Source organism: Dipteris shenzhenensis, chromosome 9 (genome assembly GCF_047967505.1).
Source record: "Dipteris shenzhenensis isolate YYH24624 ecotype China chromosome 9, Dip_SZ_1.0, whole genome shotgun sequence".
NCBI lineage: Eukaryota > Viridiplantae > Streptophyta > Polypodiopsida > Gleicheniales > Dipteridaceae > Dipteris > Dipteris shenzhenensis.
The window spans coordinates 9738678-9763447 of NC_141604.1; the positions used below are offsets into that span (position 1 = coordinate 9738678).

At 44.2% G+C, this 24770-nt stretch overlaps 1 protein-coding gene across 1 annotated transcript in view; it reads right to left on the bottom strand.

The window, feature by feature from the left end:
* LOC147898164 (GABA transporter 1-like) overlaps positions 1 to 24770 on the bottom strand; it is a 63719-nt gene that overhangs the window by 3558 nt on the left and 35391 nt on the right. The window contains exon 6 of the mRNA XM_087378862.1: positions 14736 to 14866. Within this exon, the coding sequence (XP_087234988.1) occupies positions 14736 to 14866 (131 nt within the window). The remainder of the gene's footprint in view (positions 1 to 14735; positions 14867 to 24770) is intronic.

A 24770-nucleotide genomic window follows, 5' to 3' on the forward strand; every position in this document is an offset into this window, starting at 1 on the left:
GTCTTTGTGCGCGCATGAAACACTAGGTTTCTAGCAACCCGCCAAAGCACTCTAGCTATTGGTGTAGATCGTAGTAGAGTCAGACTGAACGATATCAAGATCTGCAAGTAACTTGCGAAGCCAAACGCATATGTGAAAGCTGCTATGTACTCAGCCTCACAATTGGATGAGGCAACTGTAGGCTGCTTGTTGCTAAACCAAGAGATGCATAAAGGTCCAAGCATAAAACAGTTGCTGCTATGTGACATCCTAGTGTCGTAACATCCTACCCAGTCGCTGTCCGTAAATTCATGCAAAATAAGTGGGGCCTTTGAATCATAGAGTAAACCAAAATGTTGTGTGGCCTTCAAGAATCGAAAGACCCACTTCACTGCTTGCCAATGCTATGTAGTAGGCTTGTGCATGTACCTGCTCAACTCGAAAATGGCATACTGAAGATCAGGTCGGGTATAACAAGGGTATATAAGGCAACCAACAACCTGCTGATAAAGGGATGCATCAAATGGTGGACTTCCATCTTCGGAGGAGAAACGAAAGCCAGGCTCCAATGAAGTAGAAACTAGCTTGCAATCCTCAAGCTTGAAGCGATCAAGGAGCTGTCCAATATACTTGGACTTACTCATCATTATACCCCCCTCAACATATGCAAACTCTATGCCTAAATAATAGTGCAACCGGCCCATATCTGTCATGGCAAAAGACTGTTGTAAATCAGCCTTGAAATCTGCAATTGTTTCCATATCTAGCCTAGTGATAAGCGTGTCATCCACGTATAATATCAGAATTAAAAATTCTGATGCACTCTTTTGGACATAAAGAGTCGCCTCGGTTGGGATGTTCAGAAAGCCACGGGCTGTCAAAAATGCATGTATGTTCGCATACCATGCCCAAGGTGCCTGCTTCAATCCATAGAGGGCTTTCTAAGCCAGAAAAACCATATTTTGAGAACCCAACTATTCAAAACCAGGTGGCTGCGTGGCATAGATCTCTTCCGGACGATCACCATGAAGGAAGGCGGTCTTGATGTCCAGTTGATGGACCTCCCAATGCCAATTAGATGCCATAGCAATAACACACCTGATAGTAGTGATGCGTGATGTAGGAGCAAAGGTCTCCTCAAAGTCAATGCCGTGCTGCTGTGCATAGCCCTTTGCAAACAAGCAGGCTAATAAGAGCCAAATGCCACAAGCATAAACACCATCCAATGGCATATGCATCAATAATGTCTCATCCAAGAGGGCATAGCACTATCAGTGCATCAATAACTGCAATGTATCAAAGATGTCCCTCAACATAAAATAGCATTTGTGTGCTAAACCTCCATCAATAAAGCATCCCACAAGGCAACCTAGGCCTATCTGCACATCCAACAAGGATTGCAATGCATCCAAATGGCCTGTAAAGCATATACTGCAACCCAATGCAAACCACAAATGAGCGCACATGGCTTAGACTGCCAACGAGAGTAATCTGGATAAAGTATGTCCCAAAAATCATGGCCCCACGACAATGACCGCTACTGAAAATAGGACTTGAGATGCCTCAAAACATGGGTGTCACTAGATAATTGGTCTCGGCAAGACAATTGGCAAATGTCTCTCTTCTGCTGGGACTCCAAAATCCCAACCGATGAATGGGAAATGGAGTCAACCCTTGTAACTGATGTGAAATCAAAAAATCTAAGGTGTGAACCTTTGAATGGATTTATGACAGACACAGACAATTCAACATCTCAGAGAGAGGGAACTTGTCCAAATCTCCACAGAATCGCGCAAGAGCAGACATGTAGGGGTTTTTTTGCCTCCGAAATGCAAGGGAACATAAGTGTTGGGATTGCCGATGGCAATGTAGTAGCAAACCCCTGGTAGGACTCAAGAAGTCCATTGAGTGTCGTGCACACTACCTAAGCATCTGGAATAATTTCATCCACATTGATAAGCTGCTCTTGAAAATCCTTGATTTTTGTGATGTATGCATCCATGCTGTCCCCCTCTTCCATTTGACATTCTCCAATTGCCTACGTAAGAAAGCAACACGTGCCTGATTGCGAACCTGGTAAAGGCTAGCCAAGATGTCCCACGTAGCCTTCGATGTCTTGGAAGACCGAATGTGAGGAATGATGTGTCTCTTGATTGAAAAAGCAGTGATAGAATGTGCTTGGGCATCTCTACCATCCCATCTGACCTGGTCGGGTGTGGGAGGAGGGGCTCGAGTAGTAGTAGAAGAGTGAGTAGATCCAGAGGTGGCTGTAACAGATGCACTAGCTGTAGCAGTTGCCGGAGTGGAAGCCACAGAGGGAGGTCGAAGGTCCGATCCTGAGACAATACCCCAAAATTTTTTGGCGACCAACAAATGTTTCACCATGTATGACCACATGGGATAATTGGGTCCATCGAGCTTGTCCTTAGCGAAGAACATACCCACCCAATCATTGTTTCCCATTGCAAAAATAGATCCCTAAAGGAAAAATGTGTGCTCCAGAGTAGCCTCAAGGCTTTCAATGCAAAATGAGCTGGCTATCCAAAAATGACAGCAAATTGACTGCTCAAACAATAAGCTAAATGCATGTGCTGTCCCCAAAAATATGACCTGCAAAACAATATATGTCCGTTTAAAGGACCCCCTGCCAAATATAGCTATCCTACAATAATATCAGCCCAAAACAAGGGGCAAATGTCTACAAATGTATCCAATGATTAATTGAGCTATAAATGTCCCAAATGGAGGCTTCCTGCCTTAAATCTGACAAGAAAACAAGCCCAAATCAAGGGGCAAATGCATAATGTACGCAAATTTAGCTTAATAAAGTAAATGTCACTTCTGGACAACAAAGCTGGCAAAATCCCCAAATTCTAAGAGGGCAAATATGCCCAAAAGAGGGTGAATTGGAAAAAGCCCCAAATTGTGCTGCAAGTTGCAAATGTGACTCAATGTGCTGAAATTCCAAGCCACTGTTAATGTTCCTACATGCAATGTCTACCAAATGCCCAAAATTGGCTGTACTAAGACAATGTCACTGCAAATTTTAACAAAATTGGCAAAACCCCCAATTGCTGGAAGGGAAAAACTATCAAATTTGGGGCAAATGCCAAAGGAGACCAATCGGACTAAAAGAGATAGCAAATGTCAGATTCTCTCACTCAAATTGAGGAAAAAAATACCTGCAAATTTGCCAAAGGCCATGTCCTTTGCAAAATTGAGACTACATGTGAAAAGCCCCAATTTCTAAAGGGCCAATTGTAGCAAAAGAGGGCAAAATCCAGGAAAGCCCCAAATATCTGCAATGTTCAAATCTGGCTGCAAAATTTGCAAACAAGTTGTACAGGCAGATTGTACGATGCAAGTGTACACAGTATATAGCATATGGTGCACAAAAGATTTGTATGTACGGACACGTATCGAAGATAAGTGTGTACAGCACAAATGTACGGACGACATGCGTGTACGGGAGTTCTATAGGCATGGACTTGTACAAATGTACGAAAGCTAGCGCCTAGCTATACTACGAACGCTGACTTGTAGATGTATGAACGCTCGCTGTACGGACGCTGATGCCTAGCTGTACAGCAATGTACGGACTCTGATACAGGAGATGACACACTTACGGCAAGCAGGTGGTTGTGTGTAGTGACGACTATCGTACGATGTATGGTAGACTAGCGCAGACTTGTACATTGATGTTGTTGACGATGAATGCAGTGACCAGCAGATGGAAACATCAAGCATCTGAATGTCCTATTGACAGGGTGTCTTTCTCCTCAGTGGTGGACATGTACTTTTCCCAGTGGATTTTTTGCCACTTAGCTCCCTCCCTCGCTCGTTAAGAAGGAGGTCTTCCCCCATTGAGGGGTTTGTTTTCGCCACTAGGTCAGATACACAGCAAAAAGCTGATCCGGAATCAACTTCATGCAAGTGTTACTGGTGGCTCCATTGATGTCTTACTCATTCGGGAGCACAAACTGGATGCCAAAGATTGCACAAAGTCAAGTCAATTACTTTCACGTCACACACGTTGGTCACTTGCTTTGGGCACTAGGGGAGGTACATGCATCTCACCTTCGAACTCTTTTTTTCCCTTGATGGTTGGACATGGAGTTATCCTTCCCTCTAGATCTCAGTGGATTCTTCTTTTAATTGGGGGACATAAGGTTAGATTCCTCAATCTCTATGCCCCCAATAATAGAGGGGATCATGTCTTGTTCTGGAAGCAGTTGCTCTCCTAGGCCCCCATAGTAGATACTTGGGCCATTGGAGGGGACTTCAATATGGTGGAGTTACCCTCAGAGAAAAAAGGGGGTAGAGAGGGTAGCTTGGGATGCCTTCCTTTTCAGTTTCATTGGCATAGAGTTTGGTTTGATGATGCCTTTCATACTCAGTCACAATCACTCATGTTTTCTTGGTCAAACAGGAGGCTGGAGATGCGTAACCATGCACGGATTGACTGGTTTTAGGTTGATGATTGGGCCTTGGATAGAGGAGGATTAGTATGTGTAGGCCATTCTATGGGCTATCCATAGGTGCCACTTATTCCTTGGTATGTGCCTTGTAGGCCTAGTTATACTCAGTTAGGACTATTGGTACAGTCAAAACATGTACCACCTAGGTCAGTTAGGACACTAAGACAATTAGCCCTAGGGTTTTTTTATGTTGGATCCCCCTTGAGCCTCCACTCTCAGTTTTGCAGCAATCTATTACAACATCTCGTTTTTCTCCTTCTTGCCTCCATTTTTGAGCTTCCATAGCTTGCCATAGCCAACAGTGGCATCAAAGCAGGTCGGGAATTCATTCCCTCAGCCATTGACAGCTTTCCCAACCTGTTTCGTAGCCTCTTGAGCTCTCATTCCTGCTGGACAGCTCATTTCCAAGGCATTTGCAGCTAGCTGGAGTGATTTAAGGCCATTTGGAGGAGTTCCATCACCGGAATTAGAGTCTTCGGTGCTCTAGCTGCTCATTTTGGCTATATTCTCGTTCATTTGCAGCATTTCGGACCTGCAGCATCTGCTCCAAGCTTTTTTGCAACCGTACGGCCTCACGTGTGTGGTTTCGTACAGCTGTGTGGACTGTACAGACCACCTCCGTCAGCATTTACTGCATTTCAGGTCTTGTACAGCTGTGTGGACTGTACAGACCACCTCCGTCAGCATTTACTGCATTTCAGGTCTTGTACAGACCTGTTACATTGTATTTCATGCTGGCTGAAGCTGTACGGAGTCATTACACAGGTATATGGACTGCTCCTTGCATTTCTTACACCCACGCGTGGTCCGTACAGCAGTATAGACTGTTGTACAGTGCATTAACTGCCTGTACGGAAGTCTTTGCAGCCTGTTCGGTGTTCATTTCTTCAATTCGGAGCTGTCTAGTGCTGCCTCGAGCTGTGTGCCGGCTGTTGAAGCCCTTTGGAGCGGTTTTCTTGCTGCCTCGAGCTGCGTGCTGGCTGTTGAAGCTCTTTGGAGCTTGTTGAAGTGATCTGGAGCCCACTCCTTGAGCGCTTTCTTCCTCTTTTGGCATCCCTTTGCCTCGGGCTGCGAGTTCCTCTCCATTTGATTTCTTTCTTTCATTTCTAAGTGCTCTCCTCCTCATGGAGCACTTTCTCTTGCTATAATTCTCATTTCCAGCCCTCATTTGCTCGCTTTCAGAGCCTTACACTGCTGTCCTTTCAGGCTACATCATTGGGTAAGCTGTTGTTGCATTGGTTCTTTCCAATTTATGCTTCATTTGCATTTTGGAAAGGCCCGTGTTTCCTTGGAAGGCCTCATGTTGCCTTTTGGGGATTTTTCTTGCAACAAGTATACCTTGGGACAATCGAGTCTCTTGCAGGCATAAGCTTTGAAGCTTGGGCAGAATTTTGTCACTTGACTTTGAGAGGTTGCCTTTCTCTCATTTGCTTTGCCAGTTGGTGTATTTGTCTTGAATTTCAGCACCATGTGTAGCGGCAAGGATGATTTGTTTGGGATGCTTGGGGCTAATGACAAGCTTGATGGCACCAATTATCCCATGGGACATGTTTTGGTTGCCAAGAATCTATGGCATATTGTTTCAAGTTCTGAGGCCAGGCCTACATGTAGAATAGCTACAGCTCCTGCTACAAGTACTTTGCCTCCTACACAGGAGCAGATTCAGTGGGATGGTTGTGATGCCAAAGCACATGCCTTGATTGCTCTTTCAGTGAAACGGGTTATTATGCCTCATATCCAGTTTTGCAAGACAGCTAAGCAAGCATGGGATCAGCTTGCATCTTTGTATCAGGTGCGGAATGAGGCGAGGGTTGCCTATCTCCGTAAGCAGTTGAAAGACTTGAAGCTTGAAGAGGGTGGTAACATGGATGCCTATCTCACTAATGTGAAGGATTTGAAAGAGCAGTTGGCCAACATTGATGAGATTAGGCCTAAATTCTCAGCTTGTTTCTAATACCCTTCATGGGTTGCCTGATTCTTATCAAGGCTTTGCTACTACATTGAGGTTGGTTGTAGGGGGTGATGCTAATCATTTCTCATTTGACCAGCTGGTTACTCTTCTTCTTCAGGAGGAGCAAAGTCGTGCGAATCGCAATGCTTCTATGGCTAGTGATCAAGCATTTGCTGCCCATCACAAACACAAAGGTGAAGGCAAGGGTTCAGCTGGTAAACCCTCTCATTTCCATGCTGATCATTCACATGGTGCCTCTTCTTCAGGGGATAACAAAAAGAAGAAGAGATGTAATTATTGCAAGAAACCTGGGCATGATATTTCTGAATGCAGGAAGCGCATTGCATCTGAAAAGAAGAAGAAAGAGTCTGGCCTTACAGAATTTGGTTCTTCTAGTACAGAAGATCGACATGAGCCCGTTGATTTCGCACAAGACCAGCCTTGGGATTTCTTGGTTACATCTCAGTATAATCCTGATGTTCATGATGCTTGTATGGCAGTTTCAGATGTTCATGATGCCTGGTTCTTTGATAGTGGTGCTAGCAAGCACATCACTTCCTGCCGGAAGTTATTCAGCTCATTAGAGCATACATCTCAGGGGGGCAGTGTCACATGTGCCAATAATGCATCCGTGAAAGGTATTGGGCAAGTTGCTCTTACTTCTATCTCTAGTGGTATTGTTACTCTACAGCATGTGCTTTATGTTCCAGGCATTCATAAGAACCTCATTTCTATTTCAGCCATTGCTACATGTGGCTTTCAGGTTCTTTTTGATGGTGTTAGGTGCGCAGTGTATGATGCTACACATGCCTTTACCATGGTCTTGACTAGCACATTGACTAGAGGTCTTTATAGACTTGATGCTTATGACAGATGTTTGGATGATGATGCTGCTCTTGCAGATGTACATGCCTTTGCTCTTGATTCTACCATGGCAGATACCCATTTGTGGCATGAAGGAAAGTTGTCTTGATATCAAGCTGATGTATCTCCCAATGAAAGTGGGCAGCAAAGGCAATAACAATGCGAATAGTAGTGCATTTGCAGGAAGAGGTCTATGTTTCCCAACCTCTTGGCTTTGAGGTTGAAGGTTCTGAAAGCAAGGTATGCCGCTTGAAAAAAGCCCTCTATGGATTGAAGCAGGCACCTCGGGCTTGGTATTCCAGAATTCATACTCATTTGCTCACACTTGGCTTTCGGAATAGTCCTACAGAGGCTACCCTTTACATCCGCAAGCGTGGGACAGATTTGCTGATTTTAGTCCTTTATGTGAATGACATGCTTGTGACTCGGACACATGCTCAGAAAATTACAGATTTTAAACTTGATTTGCAGCAGCCATTTGCTATGTCTGATCTTGGTCTTCTGCACTACTATCTAGGCATCCAATTTGCTAGCAGTGAGGGGGACGTTTTGATGTGACAAATCAAGTACATTGGACAGCTTTTGCAGCGTTTTCAGTTTGAGGATTGCAAGCCAGTATCCACACCATTAGAGCCTGGTTTTCACTTCTCTTCTAAGGATGGCAACGGTACATGTGATGTCACTCTCTATCAGCAGGCAGTTGATTGTTTGATTTACCTATGCCATACAAGACCTGATCTACAGTATGCTGTCTCATAGTTGAGCAGATATATGCACCATTGGCATGCTGTGAAGCGTGTTTTCAAATATCTCAAAGGCACTCATCATTTAGGCCTTCTTTATGGGGCTGATACTTCACTTGTCATGCATGGATTCACTGAGAGTGATTGGGTTGGTTGTTCGGACACTCATGTGTAACATAGTGGCAACTGTTTTATGCTTGGTACTTCATGTGTTTCTTGGTTCAGCAAGAAGCAGAGTACAGTTGCTACTTCTAGCTGTGAAGCTGAGTACAGAGTACCTTTTACAGCTACAGTAAATATAGTGTTTGGCTTCGAAAGCTACTTGCATATCTTTGTGCATGTCAGACTGCTCCTACCGTCATCTTCACTGATAGTCTGAGTGCTTTGGTTGTTGAACGGAATCTTGTTTTCCATGCTCGCACAAAGCATATTGAGGTTCACTATCACTATGTCAGAGAGCGATTATCAGCAAGTGATATTGAATTGTCTTATGTTCCCACTGAAGACAACTTGGCAGATCTTTTTACGAAGGCTCTACCTCGACCTAAGTTTGAGGATTTTTGGCAAGCTTTAAACTTAATACCTTTTATAACTTGATCTGTTGTGCTCTGTACAATCATAGGTTGCTATATCCCTACAGGACAAACATATGCAACCATGACATTAGATATTTAGGTATCCTGAGCCATGTCCAGGATACTTCAACCCATACCATGGAGAGGGGTTTGTAGGCCATTCTATGGGCTATCCATAGGTGCCACTTATTCCTTGGTATGTGCCTTGTAGGCCTAGTTATAGTTTGTTAGGACTATTGGTACAGTTAGTACATGTACCATCTAGGTCAATTAGAAGTAGGGTTTTGTTATGTTGGCTCCCCCTTGAGCCTCCACTCTCAGTTTTGCAGCAATCACACTTAGTGCTATCTAGGACCACGACACAGGTGATGATGCTATAGAAGGCGCCCTCTTCAAGAGGTGCCAATGATTTAGGAATTCCCGATGATGTAGGGTTGATTGCCTTTGATGTAGAAGAGGTGCCTATGATCTACGCCACCCTCTCTCTAGAAGATCAAACTCAAGCACTTACAATGAAGTTCTCATCAAAAGGCAAGTACAAAGCATGCAAGCATTGTGGAAACACCAATCATCTTGAAAAAGATTGCTATAGGATCAATCCATGCACTTAATTGTGGCAAAAACAATCACTTTGAAAAGTTGAGCATTTGCGTCCATGGCTCCTTTTGAGCTGCAGTAGCATAGCTACTTTCCGAGCAACCAAATCAGTGTATGTTTAAAATGTTTAAACCAAATCAGTGTATGTTTAAAATGTTGAGCCCGCCATGCATTTTTGGAGAACAAACTAGCTCAACTTTCATGAGACGGAGAGATTTCTTGTCTTCTCTTGTTTTCCAAAGGTACTCCATTGCTTGCAACATGAAAGCATCCAAGGTTTTCTTATCCCATGCTATAAGTGGCAAATGGAACTGCATATAAGCCATGATGATTGCTTGTACTATGTGCAAACACACATGGAGGCATTGTGAATCTGAATTCATAATTTTTGATTTTCTTCGTTAGGCCAAGTAGAGAGGTTCCAGTAATCTAGCTTATGTTAACATGTTGCATCACCCAAGAAGTTTCCTCCTTCAAGGAGATACACCAACCAAGCGGGTATCCCAAGTGCCACACTATCTGTCGTGGCTTTGAAATTGACTGGGCCATAGTAATCTATTGCAGTCAAGCATCCAAGAAGAAGAAAGACAAAGCAAATATGATTGAAAAAAGAACTCCATCAGCAAATGAAGCAACAAATTTTGTGGTAGATAAAGATAAAGATAAAGATTGGACCTTCTAAAGCCCAACATCTTTGAATTTCTGTCATCACTTAGTCATGTAGTCAATTTTGAGGTTCTCTGCCTGGAGTATTACTCCAAAAAGAATGTTATGGTTGTGTGTTTTAGTCCTTATAGTCTTTGTACATCACCTCTGGTCACCATATGATGTAGGCTATGTGATATGTCTTTGCCTCCATGGTACCTCTTGCAGATTTGAGAAACTAGGTCCACACAAAGGCCTAAGATTAATCCTTGTACATGCAAGAGAGACAACCATTTGGGATGGGGTTTTATCCCATTTTGTAAACCTTGACCCTTGGGCACCCTTGCTAGCATGAGATCCTAGCCATAGATTTATTCTTGAACACCATGAGATGGCTTGTAAAACTCTGTGACTAGATGCATCCTTGACATAGCATGAGGCAAACCCTTGAGAGGAGGTTATGTTGGGACATTTGTGATCAAGGACTTGCTCTAAGGTGCATGTGTGCATCTAGTAGCGGCCACATGTTTGTGTGTGTAGTGAAGCAACTTCCCCCCTTTTTTGGGATAGTGACTCCCGTAATATAACGCAAAAGAAATTTCACCCAAAAAAAAAAAAAGGTGTGTAGTGAAGCACACTTAGTGCTATCTAGGACCATGACACAAGTGATGATGCAGTAGAAGGAGCCCTCTTTAGGAGGTGCCAATGATTTAGAAGAACCTATGTAGGACTGATTGCCTTTGATGTAGGAGAGGTGCCTATGATCTAGGCCACCCTATCTCCTACTCTATAAATGAGAGCTTCTTTCACAATCAATAGAAGACACTTTTGGATTCTTCTTGTGTTCTCAACTCTTGTCGTGATGCATCTCTTCTCTCCTACCACTTCCCAACATAGATCAGCCCACAGCCAGACACTTATTAGAGGAGTCACGGGAGACAGATTTCAGATTTCCATATCAATCCGTCACGGATACCCTCTTGCCCCTTTTCTTTTCCTTTTTGTTATTGAGGCTATGAGCATTTTTTCTTAGATCTCGAGCTGACATTCTTAGCTCAGACTACCACTCAAACTACCACTCAGACAGAAGGAGGACCTCGTTGATTGTGAGCTAGTAGGTGACACTGTTATTTTCTTGGAGGCCGCCTCTCAGACTCTCACTTCCTTTAGGACAGCATTGGTGTTACATCCCAAGAGCAAGAGCGGAAGAAAGAATAGAATAGAAATGGATTCTCGCCTTGGCATGGCCAAGTGGTTGTAACATAAGAAATAGGAAGAGTAGTGAGGAGGAGTAGGGTTGGCCCTTCCTTCAAAAGGTGCTATGTATAGCAACTAGAAAGTTGACTTTCAGTCTTCGATTGTAAATGTGTAAGTTTGTAAATGTGTAAGTTTGAGGAATAGAAGACTTCCTTCTTTTCAAGTAGTGTTATCTATGTTTCTCATGCTCTAGCATTGTGAATGCCTCTCACCCTCATCCCCCTTCTCTCTCATGCATTCCCTTTCCGTCTCCCACACCCCTTCCCTTTCTTCCTCTCTCTCTCTCCCTTCCCTCTTGAGGATTCACATTGTTGCAACTCTGGAAGCCATTGACGTGACACTATGGACCGTATGGGTTTGCATTGCTCCCACAAGGAGGAGGAGAAGGAGAGTTCCCTCAGCATTCCTCGAAGATCCCCTACATTAATAGAAGCATACGCAGGCTTCTTTTCCACAAGCGCCTCCCCATTTTCAACATTTTCACACAAGGAGGGCTCGTTCCAAAGGGCTAGAGGACACATTGAACACATAAAATTTGAAGCCTAGCAAAAAAACAATGCAGGCCGGCAAAATCTTACTTTGGCAAGGCAGTCCCCCTTGGCATTCAAACAAACGGTAAAGGGTAGAGGGCAAAATCTCCTTGCATTCGGCTTCATTCTTCTATCATGGGAACATAGTCACTCCATTTTGACGAGACATATTGATCCTGGCGCCGTGCACACACTAGTATTGTGCATAGGGCAAAGCTAGGGCGGCAACAAGGCGTGAACTCAAACAGATTCAGCCATCATGGTAGAACCACACAAGATCGACCAGCTATTGCTTATTTTAAATTCAAGAAAATTTCAAGACTTGGGAACGGTTGCTGACAGCGAGAAGGTCATAGCAAAGGAGACTATCGAATCGAACAGCTGCCAAGCCTCGAGTGTGATTTGCAAGAGAAGAAGACCAACTGCTGACCATAATCTAGAACCCTGGCCCTCCAGCACTACCGCTATCTTAATCACCTAACGCAATGCACGGAGGGAGGTAGAAGGGGAAGTGATGAAAGGCTGAGGAGAGCTGGAAGTAGGGAAGCGATGAAGCTACAAGCAGAGGGAAGGTTGGACTACGGGCGGTGGCAACGGAGGAAGTAGGCAACTGAGGGAGAGGGAGAACAAGGAAAAGGGGTTGGAGGGCAGAGCGAGATATGCCCACGAAGGAGAAGGGATGCAGGCGGGTGAGAGAACCAGAGGGCTAGAGGGGGAGGTGACCAGAGGCGGCAAGGTTGCTGAAGGAGGATAAGAAGCTGCCGCCGCGAGAAGAGGCAAGAAGAGTCAAGAAGAGGCGAGAAGTGGAGGGCAATGGACAGACATTCACTTAGGTTAATCGCAGGACTCATTTTTTTGGGCATTAGTTACAATCAAGCACCCACGTTTTCAGTGGAAGAACTAATTAATACGAATTTTACTTTTTCGACATTGTGGGTACATCGTGGGGACATATCGGATGGCCAGATGAAACCAAGTTTGAATCTTTTAGTTGAGTTGGTTTCAAATGTCTTTAACTTGCCTCTAGTTCAAGATCACAAATCAGAACATTGTTCTGACTTGATCATGGTCAAGGAAAGTCAGCCCCCAGAAACAAATAGGAATTACTATGTCATGTGGAATGTCAGAGATGCCCAAAGAAGATTGGTTTTTGGAGAGAATGATTCTATTAGTGAAAACGGACTACATGTCGAAAGAGAATTACGCCCTGCAGCCTCCAGCTGAATTTGGCAAAAAAATGAATTGGATAGATTATCTGCATGGCAAAATCGTAAGGACAAATCCTGGGTGAAATACTTAAAAGGACAAGAGGAAATCCCTGCAAAATTCCAGACTGGGACCCTTCCTCCATGCACTGTTTAATTTTGACAATGGATCGGGGTCAACACAGGATTACCCCCTTAGCAAGCCACTCACAGTTGATATAGTTCAGAGATGATGAGCCTCCCCTCAATGCACAAAAAAAGTTCAGTTTTTAGATATTTCATACAGTGTGGTTACTCACCAAATGATGCTAAGGAAGCTATTCAATGGTGCAGCCAAGATTCAACATTTAAGGGCATATGGTCTGACCCTATCACAGAAAGTGCAGCACATACCCCCTTAGCCTCACACCACAAGGCAAAGAAAAATCACTAAGCTTCAAATGAGAAGTGGTTCGCCTATTACTCTGCAAGCCTCTACTGGAATTGCAAAGCCAGAATCTCCTACATGCTTTACCAGCAAAGAGATCAAAGGATGATACGGAGGAAGTGACAGTGAAAAATGCCACAGATGCCTTGGGTGCACTACGCAATTTTGTTGACCAGCAATTACACAAAAAGGTAGAGACAGGTAAATAAGCAGGATATGCAGCAATTGCAAGAAAAAACCGATCAGCTCTATGAGCAGGTGAAACAGCTAGAATACAACCTGGCCAAGCAGAACTACATGGTTGCTAAGTGAATGAACTGGCCACCAAGTTAACAACAAGATCAATATCATTTACTTTGATTCAGGCATGGCTACAAGAGATGCAGAATGAGTTTTTTCAAGGTCTAGATACTATTACAAAGAAAAATACAACACTTCAAACGAAATAATTTTGGTCAATGAACAATTGAATGCTCTCGCTGAAGTAAAACAACAGATGATGGAAATGGTTGATGCATCACCATTGTATAGTAGAAGCTCACACATGACACACATGTCAAAAGCACGTACTACCCCTAATGTTTGACATGAATTTGGGCATGTGTGTCCTTGGAAGTACGTTTAAACATCTCTATTAAGTTGTCTACTAATAAGAGGAGTCTTGCATCCCCTTGGAAATAACATGTTGCCATTAGACTTCTATGAGCATTCTGAGGTAGAACCATGATAGTCGGCATGATAATCTCTAATCGGCACACTGATGTATGGATGTAAGTGTGAGTAGAATAAGGATGCCACTCGCCTTGGCCTATGCAACCCTCTATAAGTGTGAACAGTGTCATGTGCACAGACATCCAAGTGCACCCATGTACTATGGATATAACACAAAATCTCTCCCTTGGAAAGGTGCATGGAAGTTCCCTGGCATCGAGTGGAAGCATTCAGCCAAGATCCAAAGAGAAAAGGCAAGCGTACTAGTCATCCCCCGGGCCTCATAACGATGTATAATAGGGGAGGGGACCTCTGACCTTGGCTAATTACTCTCCCACCCCTATAGACTATCCACTTATCCTAAGGCTTGGCTTCCATAGCCTTTTGAAAGGCCTCTTTTTAATGCTCTATTCCTATTTGCCTGAGGTCTCCCATAATGAAGATAGGAGTCTCGTTAAAAAATTTCCCTTTCGTTAATATATTAACTCACGTCTTGTTTTTGCCTCCTTCAACTTGATGATGAAGGATTTCTTTGGAGGATCATCCTTCCCAACTCCTCTCTAAGAAAAGCATTCTCACCTTGTACTCTATCACACTAAATTTTAACACATGATATCCTTAGCTAAGTGCAGTTGGCTAATTACATCATTCTATATATATGCATGTATACAAATAGATAGGTGCAGGTGCATGTGTGTGTGTGTGATTTGTGTGTGTGTGTGTGTGGAGAGAGAGAGAGAGAGAGAGAGAGAGAGAGAGAGGATGTATCTTACTTGAGTCTCCACCAGAAGTGCATTTCCATAGATTGTTGACAATATTGAGAGTGCGTTGAAGGCATTCATTATTCGTTGTGTAGGTGTCCCTATCAATGAATAATCTTTAGATATTTCATATTTGGAATGTCCTGCAATGAACACGATTTACTGATATCATTAAAAAAAGATGCTCACTATATGCCGCTTTTGTGCATGAATTTTACTGGAAATACTGAGTTAAAGTCGTTGGTTGCATGAACTCTACCTTTTGGCACGTTAAGTTCTTGGACAGGATTTTCATAAGAATACAAAATATGGCTTAACTCCTCATAATTTCATGTACCTTATATACAAATGCAATTATACAAATAGGAATAGGATGTCTATGTAAAATCATTGTCTTACACATTCTTGGTTAACCAATTAGATGGCCTGTTTTAAAAAACACATGTCTTCTAAGTATGAAGAGTTGTATCATGTGGAACCTTTGATATTTGTGTAACTCTGACTTCAGGTGGACAAAGATGCTAGAGAACTCTTCAAGAGGATTAGGTTCAGCTTAAAGGGGACTCAATCTAAAACCCTAAAAGGGTAAAGTTGAAAATATACCTCAAGGGACTACTCACGCAGCAGAAGATATACCTCGAGATCACAAGATAGAGAATGGAACACAACTCATACACATGTGCTTTACTTGAAAAGTATAAGGGAACAGGTCAGCTGGATTGTTCCTGCTCAGAAATCGCCCCAAACCTTGGCGCCCCTTTCGGTATTTCTTTATTTCTTTATTCAGTAGGCAAAATTACAGCAAGGCTAAATGCTGTCCAACCACAGCCCAACTGAATCTCAACACTGGCAGGCACAAGCGACCTGCTACTCAGCTAATTCTTGGCTCAAAAAAGGCATCCGATTCCAGTGCGTCATCCATTGCCAACAGTTCAAAAAATCCCATCAATACTTATAACACAAAATCACCCTCTTCCTAGATGTCTAAGCATCAATCCCTCAGACACACAAGGTTTGCACATAGCCAGGAGCTGTTACTAGTAGCCCGTCTCAACTACACAACTCTTACAAGGTGTCACTAGTGTCAAACCTTTGCTGCCCTCCTGGGGATACTCTAGCTGACAAAGAAAAGAAGGCGACACTCCATGCAAACTTTCTAATAGAGAATTCTGAAGGCAACTTTGCTATCCGGGGTCGACACGCAACACCAGACCCAACAATGGCCTTGGATGAAAACAAATCAATATGAAGTTTTTTGGCAAGCATGCAAGTTAATCTAGCTGCACCTAGTTAAAGGCGAATTCACCTGGCAGCTCCTTGGTTAAGGCGAGTCCTGCTAGAGGCTCCTAGCAGTAGCGAATTAGTATTGGAGGCTCCTAGCAGTAGGCAAATTCTTCTGAAGGCTCCTGGCTATATGCAAATCAATCTGGAGGCTCCTGGGTTGTAGGCGAATCAATCTAGAGGCTCTTGGGCTCTAGGTGAATCAATCTAGAGGCTCCCTGGCTATAGGCAAATTTGTTTTTGAGCTTCTGGCAGCCTACGGATTGCTCTGGTAGTCAAAAATTAGCAAGATGATTTGTTAGAACAGCCCTAGGGAACTTTCCCAGCCTGTGACGTGCCTCTCCTTGTCTTCCTGTGGTCCATAAACTTCCTCAAAGAAAATTTTGACTTTTCCGCTTGCTTCCCAAGCCAGCTTGCCAAACGTGGCCCATGGAGCTATTTTTAGCAGTGGGACTTTTACCCCTCTCTTGCCCTTCAACTCTTTGCCTAGACCCATGGAATTAACTCACTAGATTAGCCCTCTAATCGATGAGAGGCCAAAGGTATTCACAGGTCTAGAAAATTCACGTCCCCACGACATACCGTCTCTTGAAACCGGGCAAACATCCTCATTTTGCACTCAATAACTGCAGTACATGAACAAAAGACATAAGAACACTGGCATAGAGTGCCATTATAGAAGTATGTACTGTACAAACAGCATTGCAGAATGAGCAGTGAATAACCAACATTGCAGAATGAGCAATGAATAATCATCATTGCAGAACGAGCAACACATAACTAACATTGCAGAATGAGATGCATAACCTGCAGTGCATATATGATTCTGTGGAGTTCCATATATAAACCATATACTAATGCATAACAACAGTGACTAGTACACTAATCATAGTTCCTTGGCAGATATACCGTCAGCAGCAAGCGGTACCTTGGGTGAGACATGAAGTGTCACCAAGCGACTTCTAGATAACTGAGCCTGTCTGTATTGAGGGAGTGCAGGTGCTACCCCCCTCTTGAGCATTAGGCAATGCTCTAGACTCGTGCTCTACTAAGGCTAAAAGAGCCATAACCAAAGTCAGCTCAAGTTGAAAAGCCTCTAGGTAGAGATGCAACAATTGAGGTGAATCTATCAGTTCACGCTCCTCCATCCACTTCGCATTCAATGGTGAATAATTATAGAACTTAACAAATAGGGACGGGAAACTCTACCTCAGACCTTTCTTTCACTATGTGCCAAGATCTGTTCTAGAACCAGAATCTCATCCAGTTCCTCTACCTCTAGTTGTTTCTTATAAGGCGTATCTTCTCGCACATCAGCATGAAATGGCTTCAAGAGACTCGCGTGAAAGACATTGTGAATCCTCCTCCAATGATTCGGTAGTTTTAGCCTGTAAGCTGTTAGAATTCATGGTTAATGCCCCACATGTTTTGTCCCCCCATTTATGAGGAGAAGGGCAAGGGGCTTAGGCGGTTAGAAGGAGGAGTGATTGAGAGGGGGTCGTCGACCGGTCAAAGTCAATGGTCGATGGCCAAGGTCAAAGTCAATGGCCGGTGGTCAAGGTCAATGGTCGGTGGCCAAGGTCAATGGTCAATCCACCACCCCTTTTTGGCCTCTCCCCTCTATTATATAAAGCTTCCTTCCCCCTCACTATCACATTGCACTCAAGCCTTCAACCTCTCAGCACTGAAGCTAATCCAGCAATGCGCACTTAGTAGGGAGAAGGCAACTTGTCTAGCCCACCGTTGGTGGAAGAAGATTGCAGCAACTACTACCCTTTGTAGCTGCTCCTCTTGCAGCCTTTTGCCCTTCATTCTAGAAGGAAGAACTTGTTCAGTTTTGCCATCTCCTTTGTTACTTTGTTGCTACACTTTTGTTGAGTTGTTTCCCAGCAAGTATTCATCTCTTTTGCTTCCACTGTACCATGATTTTTAACATAAGCCACATCATTGATCTTCTGCATAATATGTCATACTGAGCTTGGCATACACCTTGGTTTGACCCTTACATGTTCTCAGCCTTGCTTTACGCAAGGGAATCCAATCACCCTCGGCAAATACCAATTCACAGCGGTGCTTATCAACGGCGGCTTTCTTTTCCTTTCCTGAGTCCTCTGGAGAGCTAATTTGATCTTCTTATATGCATCATCCCAATTCTCCATATATCTGTCCGTCTCAAAGATTTTATCCTTCGTATGAAAAATAGATGGCACTTTCCTCTCGCCTTTCACAATTTGAAATGGAACCCTTGCCTGTGGAAGTATGCACTGTATTGTTATAAGCAAATTCTACCAATGGCAAATACTATTCCCATTTTGCTTTATGATCTAAGACATGACATTTAAAAAGATCAAGGACAGTGGAGTTTGCTTCTTCAGACTGCCCATCTGTTTGTGGATGAAAAAAACATGAGCATTTCAGCATCATATCCATATTTTCAAAGAGTCCTCTCCAGAATAGACTCATCATACATGGATCTTTGTCACTAATGATAGACTGGGGCACTCCATGGTATTTTTTATATATTTTGCATGAACAACTTTGCCATTTGATCTGTTGTAATCTTCTTCCTAACTAAAATAAAATGGACATGCTTACTAAATCTGTAAATTATAGTCCATATGCCATCATGTCCTATTGGTGTTCGAGGAAGATCAAAAATAAAATCCATGGCAATGCTCTCCCACGGTCTATCAGGAATAGGCAACAGTGGCTCCGGGTGACTTTTGCTGCCGGTCATACTTGACCTTCTAGCAAATGATGCATGTCCTAACATAAGCATCAACATCTCATCTCAAAGCTGGCCAATAAAAGAAATGCTCGACTGCTTTCACTGTGGCATCAATACCTCTATGCCCTGCATATGGTGGAGAATGACTTTTTGTAATAACCTTAGGCCTCAACTACTTTGTGACACAAAGGCAACCATGCATCATAAGAAAACCATCCCTGAGAGTATAGTGCTCATGCCTCTATCCATCAGATAGTTGGTCTGTCCAAAATCATCCTTCTCTGCATATTATTCCTTCATGGCATCCATCTCATTATGATATGCAATAGTGATAGCTGAAACTGAGGTTTCTTTGACATTGCATTGCATATCGGTCTCCTCGATAATGCATCAGCAACAACATTCTTATTGCCTAGCATATGCACTATCTGAAAACGGAACATGGACAAGAAATTTGCCCAATGCATATGTTTCTCTGATTACTTTCGTTGAGTGAAAAAGTATTTTAAAGAGGAATGATCTGCCTAAACATATAAATCAGCATAGGCAAATAATGCTTCCAAGTAGAAAGAGCATAATTTACAGCCAGCATCTCTTTCTTGTAAATCTGAAAATTCACTTCGTCAGGCTGTAGCACTCTACTCTCATAAGCAACTACTCATCCATCATGCATAAGAACTCCCCAAATGCTGTTCCTACAGGCATCACATTGGACAGCAAAAGGTTTTTGAAGATCTGGCAAGATCAACATAGAATCGGAGCAAGCTTTTCCTTCAGCTCTTCAAAAGCTGCAATTTCTTTTTCAGCCCATATGAATGAATGAACTTCTCTTTTTTTGCAATGCATGCAGAGGGAAGCAATCTCAACAAAATAGCGGATGAATTGCCTACAGTACGAGTATAATCCCAAAAAGCTGTGTACTTCATGTACATTTTTCAATAGTGGCCAAGATCGGGTTGCCCTCAACCTTAGCAGGGTCCATGTGTACTCTATCCTTAGATATGATGTGCCCCAAAAAGTAAATCTCAGGCATGGAAACTCACATTTCTTTGCATTAACAACCAGCTTGTGCTTCTTGAGTTTCGCAAATACAACTACCAGATGCTTTCGATGCTTTGCCTCGTCTTTTGAGAACGCTATAATATCATCAAAGAAAGTGCCCATGAAAGATCTATGTTCTCGAAAATTAAGTCCATCATTCGATTGAAAGTGGGAGGAGCATTAGTAAGTCCAGATGGCATAACAAAAAACTCATATAAGCCAAAAGTGGTCACTAAGCTGTCTTGTGCACGTCTTCAGGCCGTTTATATACCTAATGGTACTTGCTCTTAAGATCAATGCGGCTGAAAATTGTAGATCCCTATAAACGATCCAAGATGTCATCTATTCACGGAATCGGAAATCTGTTCTTGATGGCTATCTTTTTCACTGCATGATAATCAATCCACATCCTCCACGAACCATCTTTTTTATGCACCAGCAAAACCGGTGAACAAAACAGAGAGAAACTAGGCCGAATAAGCCCTTGCAGCAAATCATTCACTTGGCTCATAATCTCTTCCTGTTGGTCTTTAGTTACTCTATAAGGTGGTATGTTCGGTGGGCTATTGCTTGGTATTATATCAATGGCATGATCCTCGGGCCTTTCTGGTGGAAGTTCTCTTGGCAGAGACTCAGAAAAACATTCTTGAAACTGAAAAAGAAAATCAGCCCGCTCTTTATCCAGCCTAGAAAGATGAGAGGGAGTATCTTCTAGCTGTATTTCTTTTGCAAAAACCAAATACGAAGAAACATGTTTTTTCATTACAAAAGAAATAGCTGAAGCGGATACAATAGGGATTGATTCTCCCTTGAGTTTTACATCCAGTTCATGAGTCTTGCCCCTGTGTGTCAGAGTAATCTTCCAATTAAAAGTGTCTGAACATACAATAATCCCGAATTTCTTTTAGTAACCCACAACAATACTTTTCAACTTGCTCACACAGTGGCACATGCCTATAAGAAATAACGGGTAACAATGCTTCCCACAATTTCTTATAATACAGTTCCAGGTTCTAGGTTTATGCCAAGCTATCATGATATCTACCTCAAAAGTGGTAGTCAGCCACGCAGCTGAAAACACATGTTTGAAATCAACCCAAGTGACTGGTGCTCTACCCTGCAAAAGCAAATTGGTCCACCACTATAATGCACTTCTCTTCAAGAAAGTGGCTACTTTCTTGATTTTGGAAGACTCTGTGAAGTTTCCACCTGAATAGGCTACATTAAACTGCTGAGCACCATTAAAGGTTTCAAATTTCACTACTGCCCCACCTTCTTTGAAGTCTTTAAGCTTTCCCTTGGGTGTCAAATTATCATATACTGGTGGCTGTAAAAATGGAGGCTGCACAAAATTTCCCTCATTTTAAGCACTTTTAGCACTACTCACCGCAGGGTTTACCATTTTAGGTCCCTTTCCTGCAATTCGGGCATACCAATAGAGTCTCCCATATTACCATGCATCCCAGTCTGCATTCCTGACTGTATACCAATATTTCCATACATCATATTAGGCATTCCAATTTGCATTCCCCCAAACATTTGCTTTGAAAACCTTGCATACCAAGCTGAGAACCAGCAAGATAGTTTCTAGGCATTCTAACACCTTGCATAGGCTGTCCAACCATAGCTTGGAACAATGAACCTCTTCCAAAATATCATGGATGCATAGAAGATTGAGGAAAAGCTTGCTGCCCCTGATTCATAAACTGGATATTATTTCCTTGACCATGTAAACCAGCACGAGGGACAAAAGCAGACTGTGGCACTGGAAGATCCTGTGCATGATGCATAACTGACGGTGTATCACTAGGCTGCCGCCCGTGAGTCTTCTTCGGAGGAGCACTAAGGAACTCCACAAACCGTGCATCTTAAGTAAGCTGAGCTAGAGTTCCCACAATACTTACCAACTATACTTTAAAGAAGGCATATGCATCCTCCTCGTCTCCAGCCTCTTTTTCCACAGCAGGCCAGGACTTCTCTTCCTGAGATGACTGCGACTCCTCCTCTCAATAACTATTCATGATTTACTTAGCTGTAAATAACTCCCAGCAAATACTAGTTGACCCAGCAACAACCACAGGCTCACCTCTTGAGGAAGATGGTGATATCCCGGCAATGGAACCACTGAGACCAGCCTTCAAATAAACTAAAGGGCGGTGAGTAAATATTAACCAGCAAGTACCATTATTTCAGCCACATAGAAAGTAATTTCAGCAACACAAAGAGAACATGAAACCCAGAATGGGGAGCTATATTTCTCCTGCTCAGATTCCAGACAGCCGATTGGCCCCAAACCCTAGTGCCCCTTTTGGTATTTCTTTATTTCTTTATACAGTAGGCAAAATTACAGCAAGGCTAAATGCCCTTGCACTTGTCCAAACACAGACCAACTGAATCTCAACACTTTTGGGTAACCATAAAGCACATAGAACACATTCAAATAACTTTTAAGTATAGATGGTATAAAGGTTAAACTAATTATTCAGTCACATGTTGATTGGTGGGTTCACAGGGGAGCCCACTCAGCCGCTCCGTGAGACAGGGCTGCCCACTGGCTCCCTTCCTCTTTCTCTTTGTCGCGGAGGAGTTGGGCTATTTCCTGAGGTCACAGACGGTTGGCCTCAGAGGGATGAGGCTACCAATCAAACAGGAGGAGGAGCTTTTGGACTCAGAGTTCGCAGATGATACGGCCTTGTATGTGGAGGGTTCGGGGGGGAGCCTGGGATGCGGTCAGGGGGGCTTTTGAGGTTTATTGCACCGCCTCAGGGGCAAGGATCAACTGGGGCAAATTAGTCGGTTTTCTTTCAGTGACTAAGGAGTCCCAGGAGATTCTTCGGTGGGGCGCATTGGTAGGCTTCAGGTGGATCCCAAGTGGCCAGTCGGTGAGGTACTTGGGATGCCGTGTGGGTATTGACATCTCTGCAGAGCAGTAGATAGCCTCGGTCCTTGAGAGCGTGAGGCGCAAGCTTCTTTACTAGAGCTCAGCCAAACTCTCTCTGGCAAGCAAGGCCTTAGTGGCTAACCAGGTGCAATTGGCCACAGCCTGGTACATAGCCTCTTGCTGGACACTTGGTGCGTAACTTCCTTTTGGGCGAGATCAAATGGCACTCGCAACACCAGAGCTAGAGTTGCATGGCAAACAATGATACTACCACAGGCACAGGGAGGCCTGGGTATTATAGATCCAGAGATGCAGAGCAGAGCCCTGTTGGGCAAGTTGATAGTCAGGGGTCTCACTGCAGGCATGGAGCCCTGGAAACTTCTCCTGTAGCGCGGTCTCTTGAGGAACACCCCCCGCACAGGTGGTCAATGGCAATAGTCCCACAGGTGGATCTTTTCGGAGGCCCCTCTCACGGGAAAGGCTCACCCCTGATGAGGAGTCTCTTGAGGGTCTGGCAATAGATCTCAGGAGGTCTCATTCAAGTCAGCCCCCGGTACGCGGAGGAGTTTGCACGCCAGCCGCTTATCTGGCACCCGTAGGCCAGAGACCACGATGATTTGATGCTAGGGCAGCGGCTACATATTGGTTGGGCACAGTGCGGACATGGTCTAGACTCCCAGCAGAGGTAGAGGCACGATTGGAGGTCCTTTCTCATCTGAGAGGGGCCGGCCAGAGGATGGTGGAGATAGAGGCAGCTATTCCAGATTCTTGGAGGGAGGGACTGCAGGTCTTCACTCCAGCACACTAGCTAGGACAGTTCTCTAGGACGGGTGTATCTAGAATTCAGTTGTGCCCGCAGTCACCAGCCCCCACAAGCGCACGGTTCTATGATGTGGGATCGGGCGGACTACTGTAGTCCTGGATCACAGTGAATCAGGAGATGGACGAGGTGTTAGGCCAGGTGGGTTGGCAGAGGGTCATAGTAGTGGGACGGTTGGGCAAGGAGTGGTCGATCGACCCTTCTTGTATCACAGACCTAGATGCCCTGCGTTGGAGACTATGGTTATGGGAGGGATGCCCTCTCAGGGAGATACACTGGGACCCCGGAGAGTGGTTATGGCCGGTCAAAGCAGGTCTCTCAGAGAGAGTGGAGGAGGTGCCTTTCTTCTCGTACACCACGCAGATAGGACGTCGCATCCAGATGGACACAATGGCCTGGACCCCTTCACGAGAGAGACACTAGAGTGCGCAGTAGGTGCCCGAGGAGGTTAGATCTAGATTTTGGGCCTGCATGTGGTCTAGCCTGCGTCCACGGAAGATACCCTATTTCTTCTAGATGGTCGCACACGATGGTCTCATAGTGGGCCCGTGGCTTGAGCAGATGCGGATGGATGGCAGCTGCCACAGATGTACAGTCGGAGCTATGGAGACTATTCCTCACTGCTTATGGAGCTGCCCAGCAGCTTAGAGGATCTGCCTCGGAGCGCTTCGGATTGTGCCATGGCTTCAAAGCACGCAGAGAGATTTCACGTGGGGTATGGCAGCTTGGCTTACAGAGGGGGGCCACGCCTTCTCCATAGACACGGTCTCGCCAGCTTACCGGATACAAGGTCGGAGCATTCACAGCATTGAGCTTCACTTAGCTACTCCCCCCCCTTTTCACCATCACCCTCAGTCGAGACAGAATAGTGTGTCTGGGAGACGGTGGCCAGCATCACGGCCTGAAACATCTGGGTGGCCTGTTGCAGCTAGATCATGAGCCAGCACCATGTTCCTTTGACAGCTACGTTGGTTGCCATTTGGCAGGATATCATTTATACGCTGCGATCCATTTGGGAGCGTGGCGTTCCAGGTTCTCGAGCTACCGACGATAGGCGGGCACGTTTCTGCAAGGCTTAGCCTGTCGGTGTATTTTATGATTTCACGCCGCGAGGGATTCACTGGCTGTATAGTCCACCACCGTGGTTGTTAGCCCCTATTACAGAGAATCCCTAGGCAGTGAGCTGGGATCTCTGGCAACAAGCGGGTTTTCTTTCAGCCCGTTTTGTTTTTGGCCATGATTGGCACCTTTCCGGTTTTGCCAATCTGTAAGGTTGGATTTCAAGCATTAATAGAA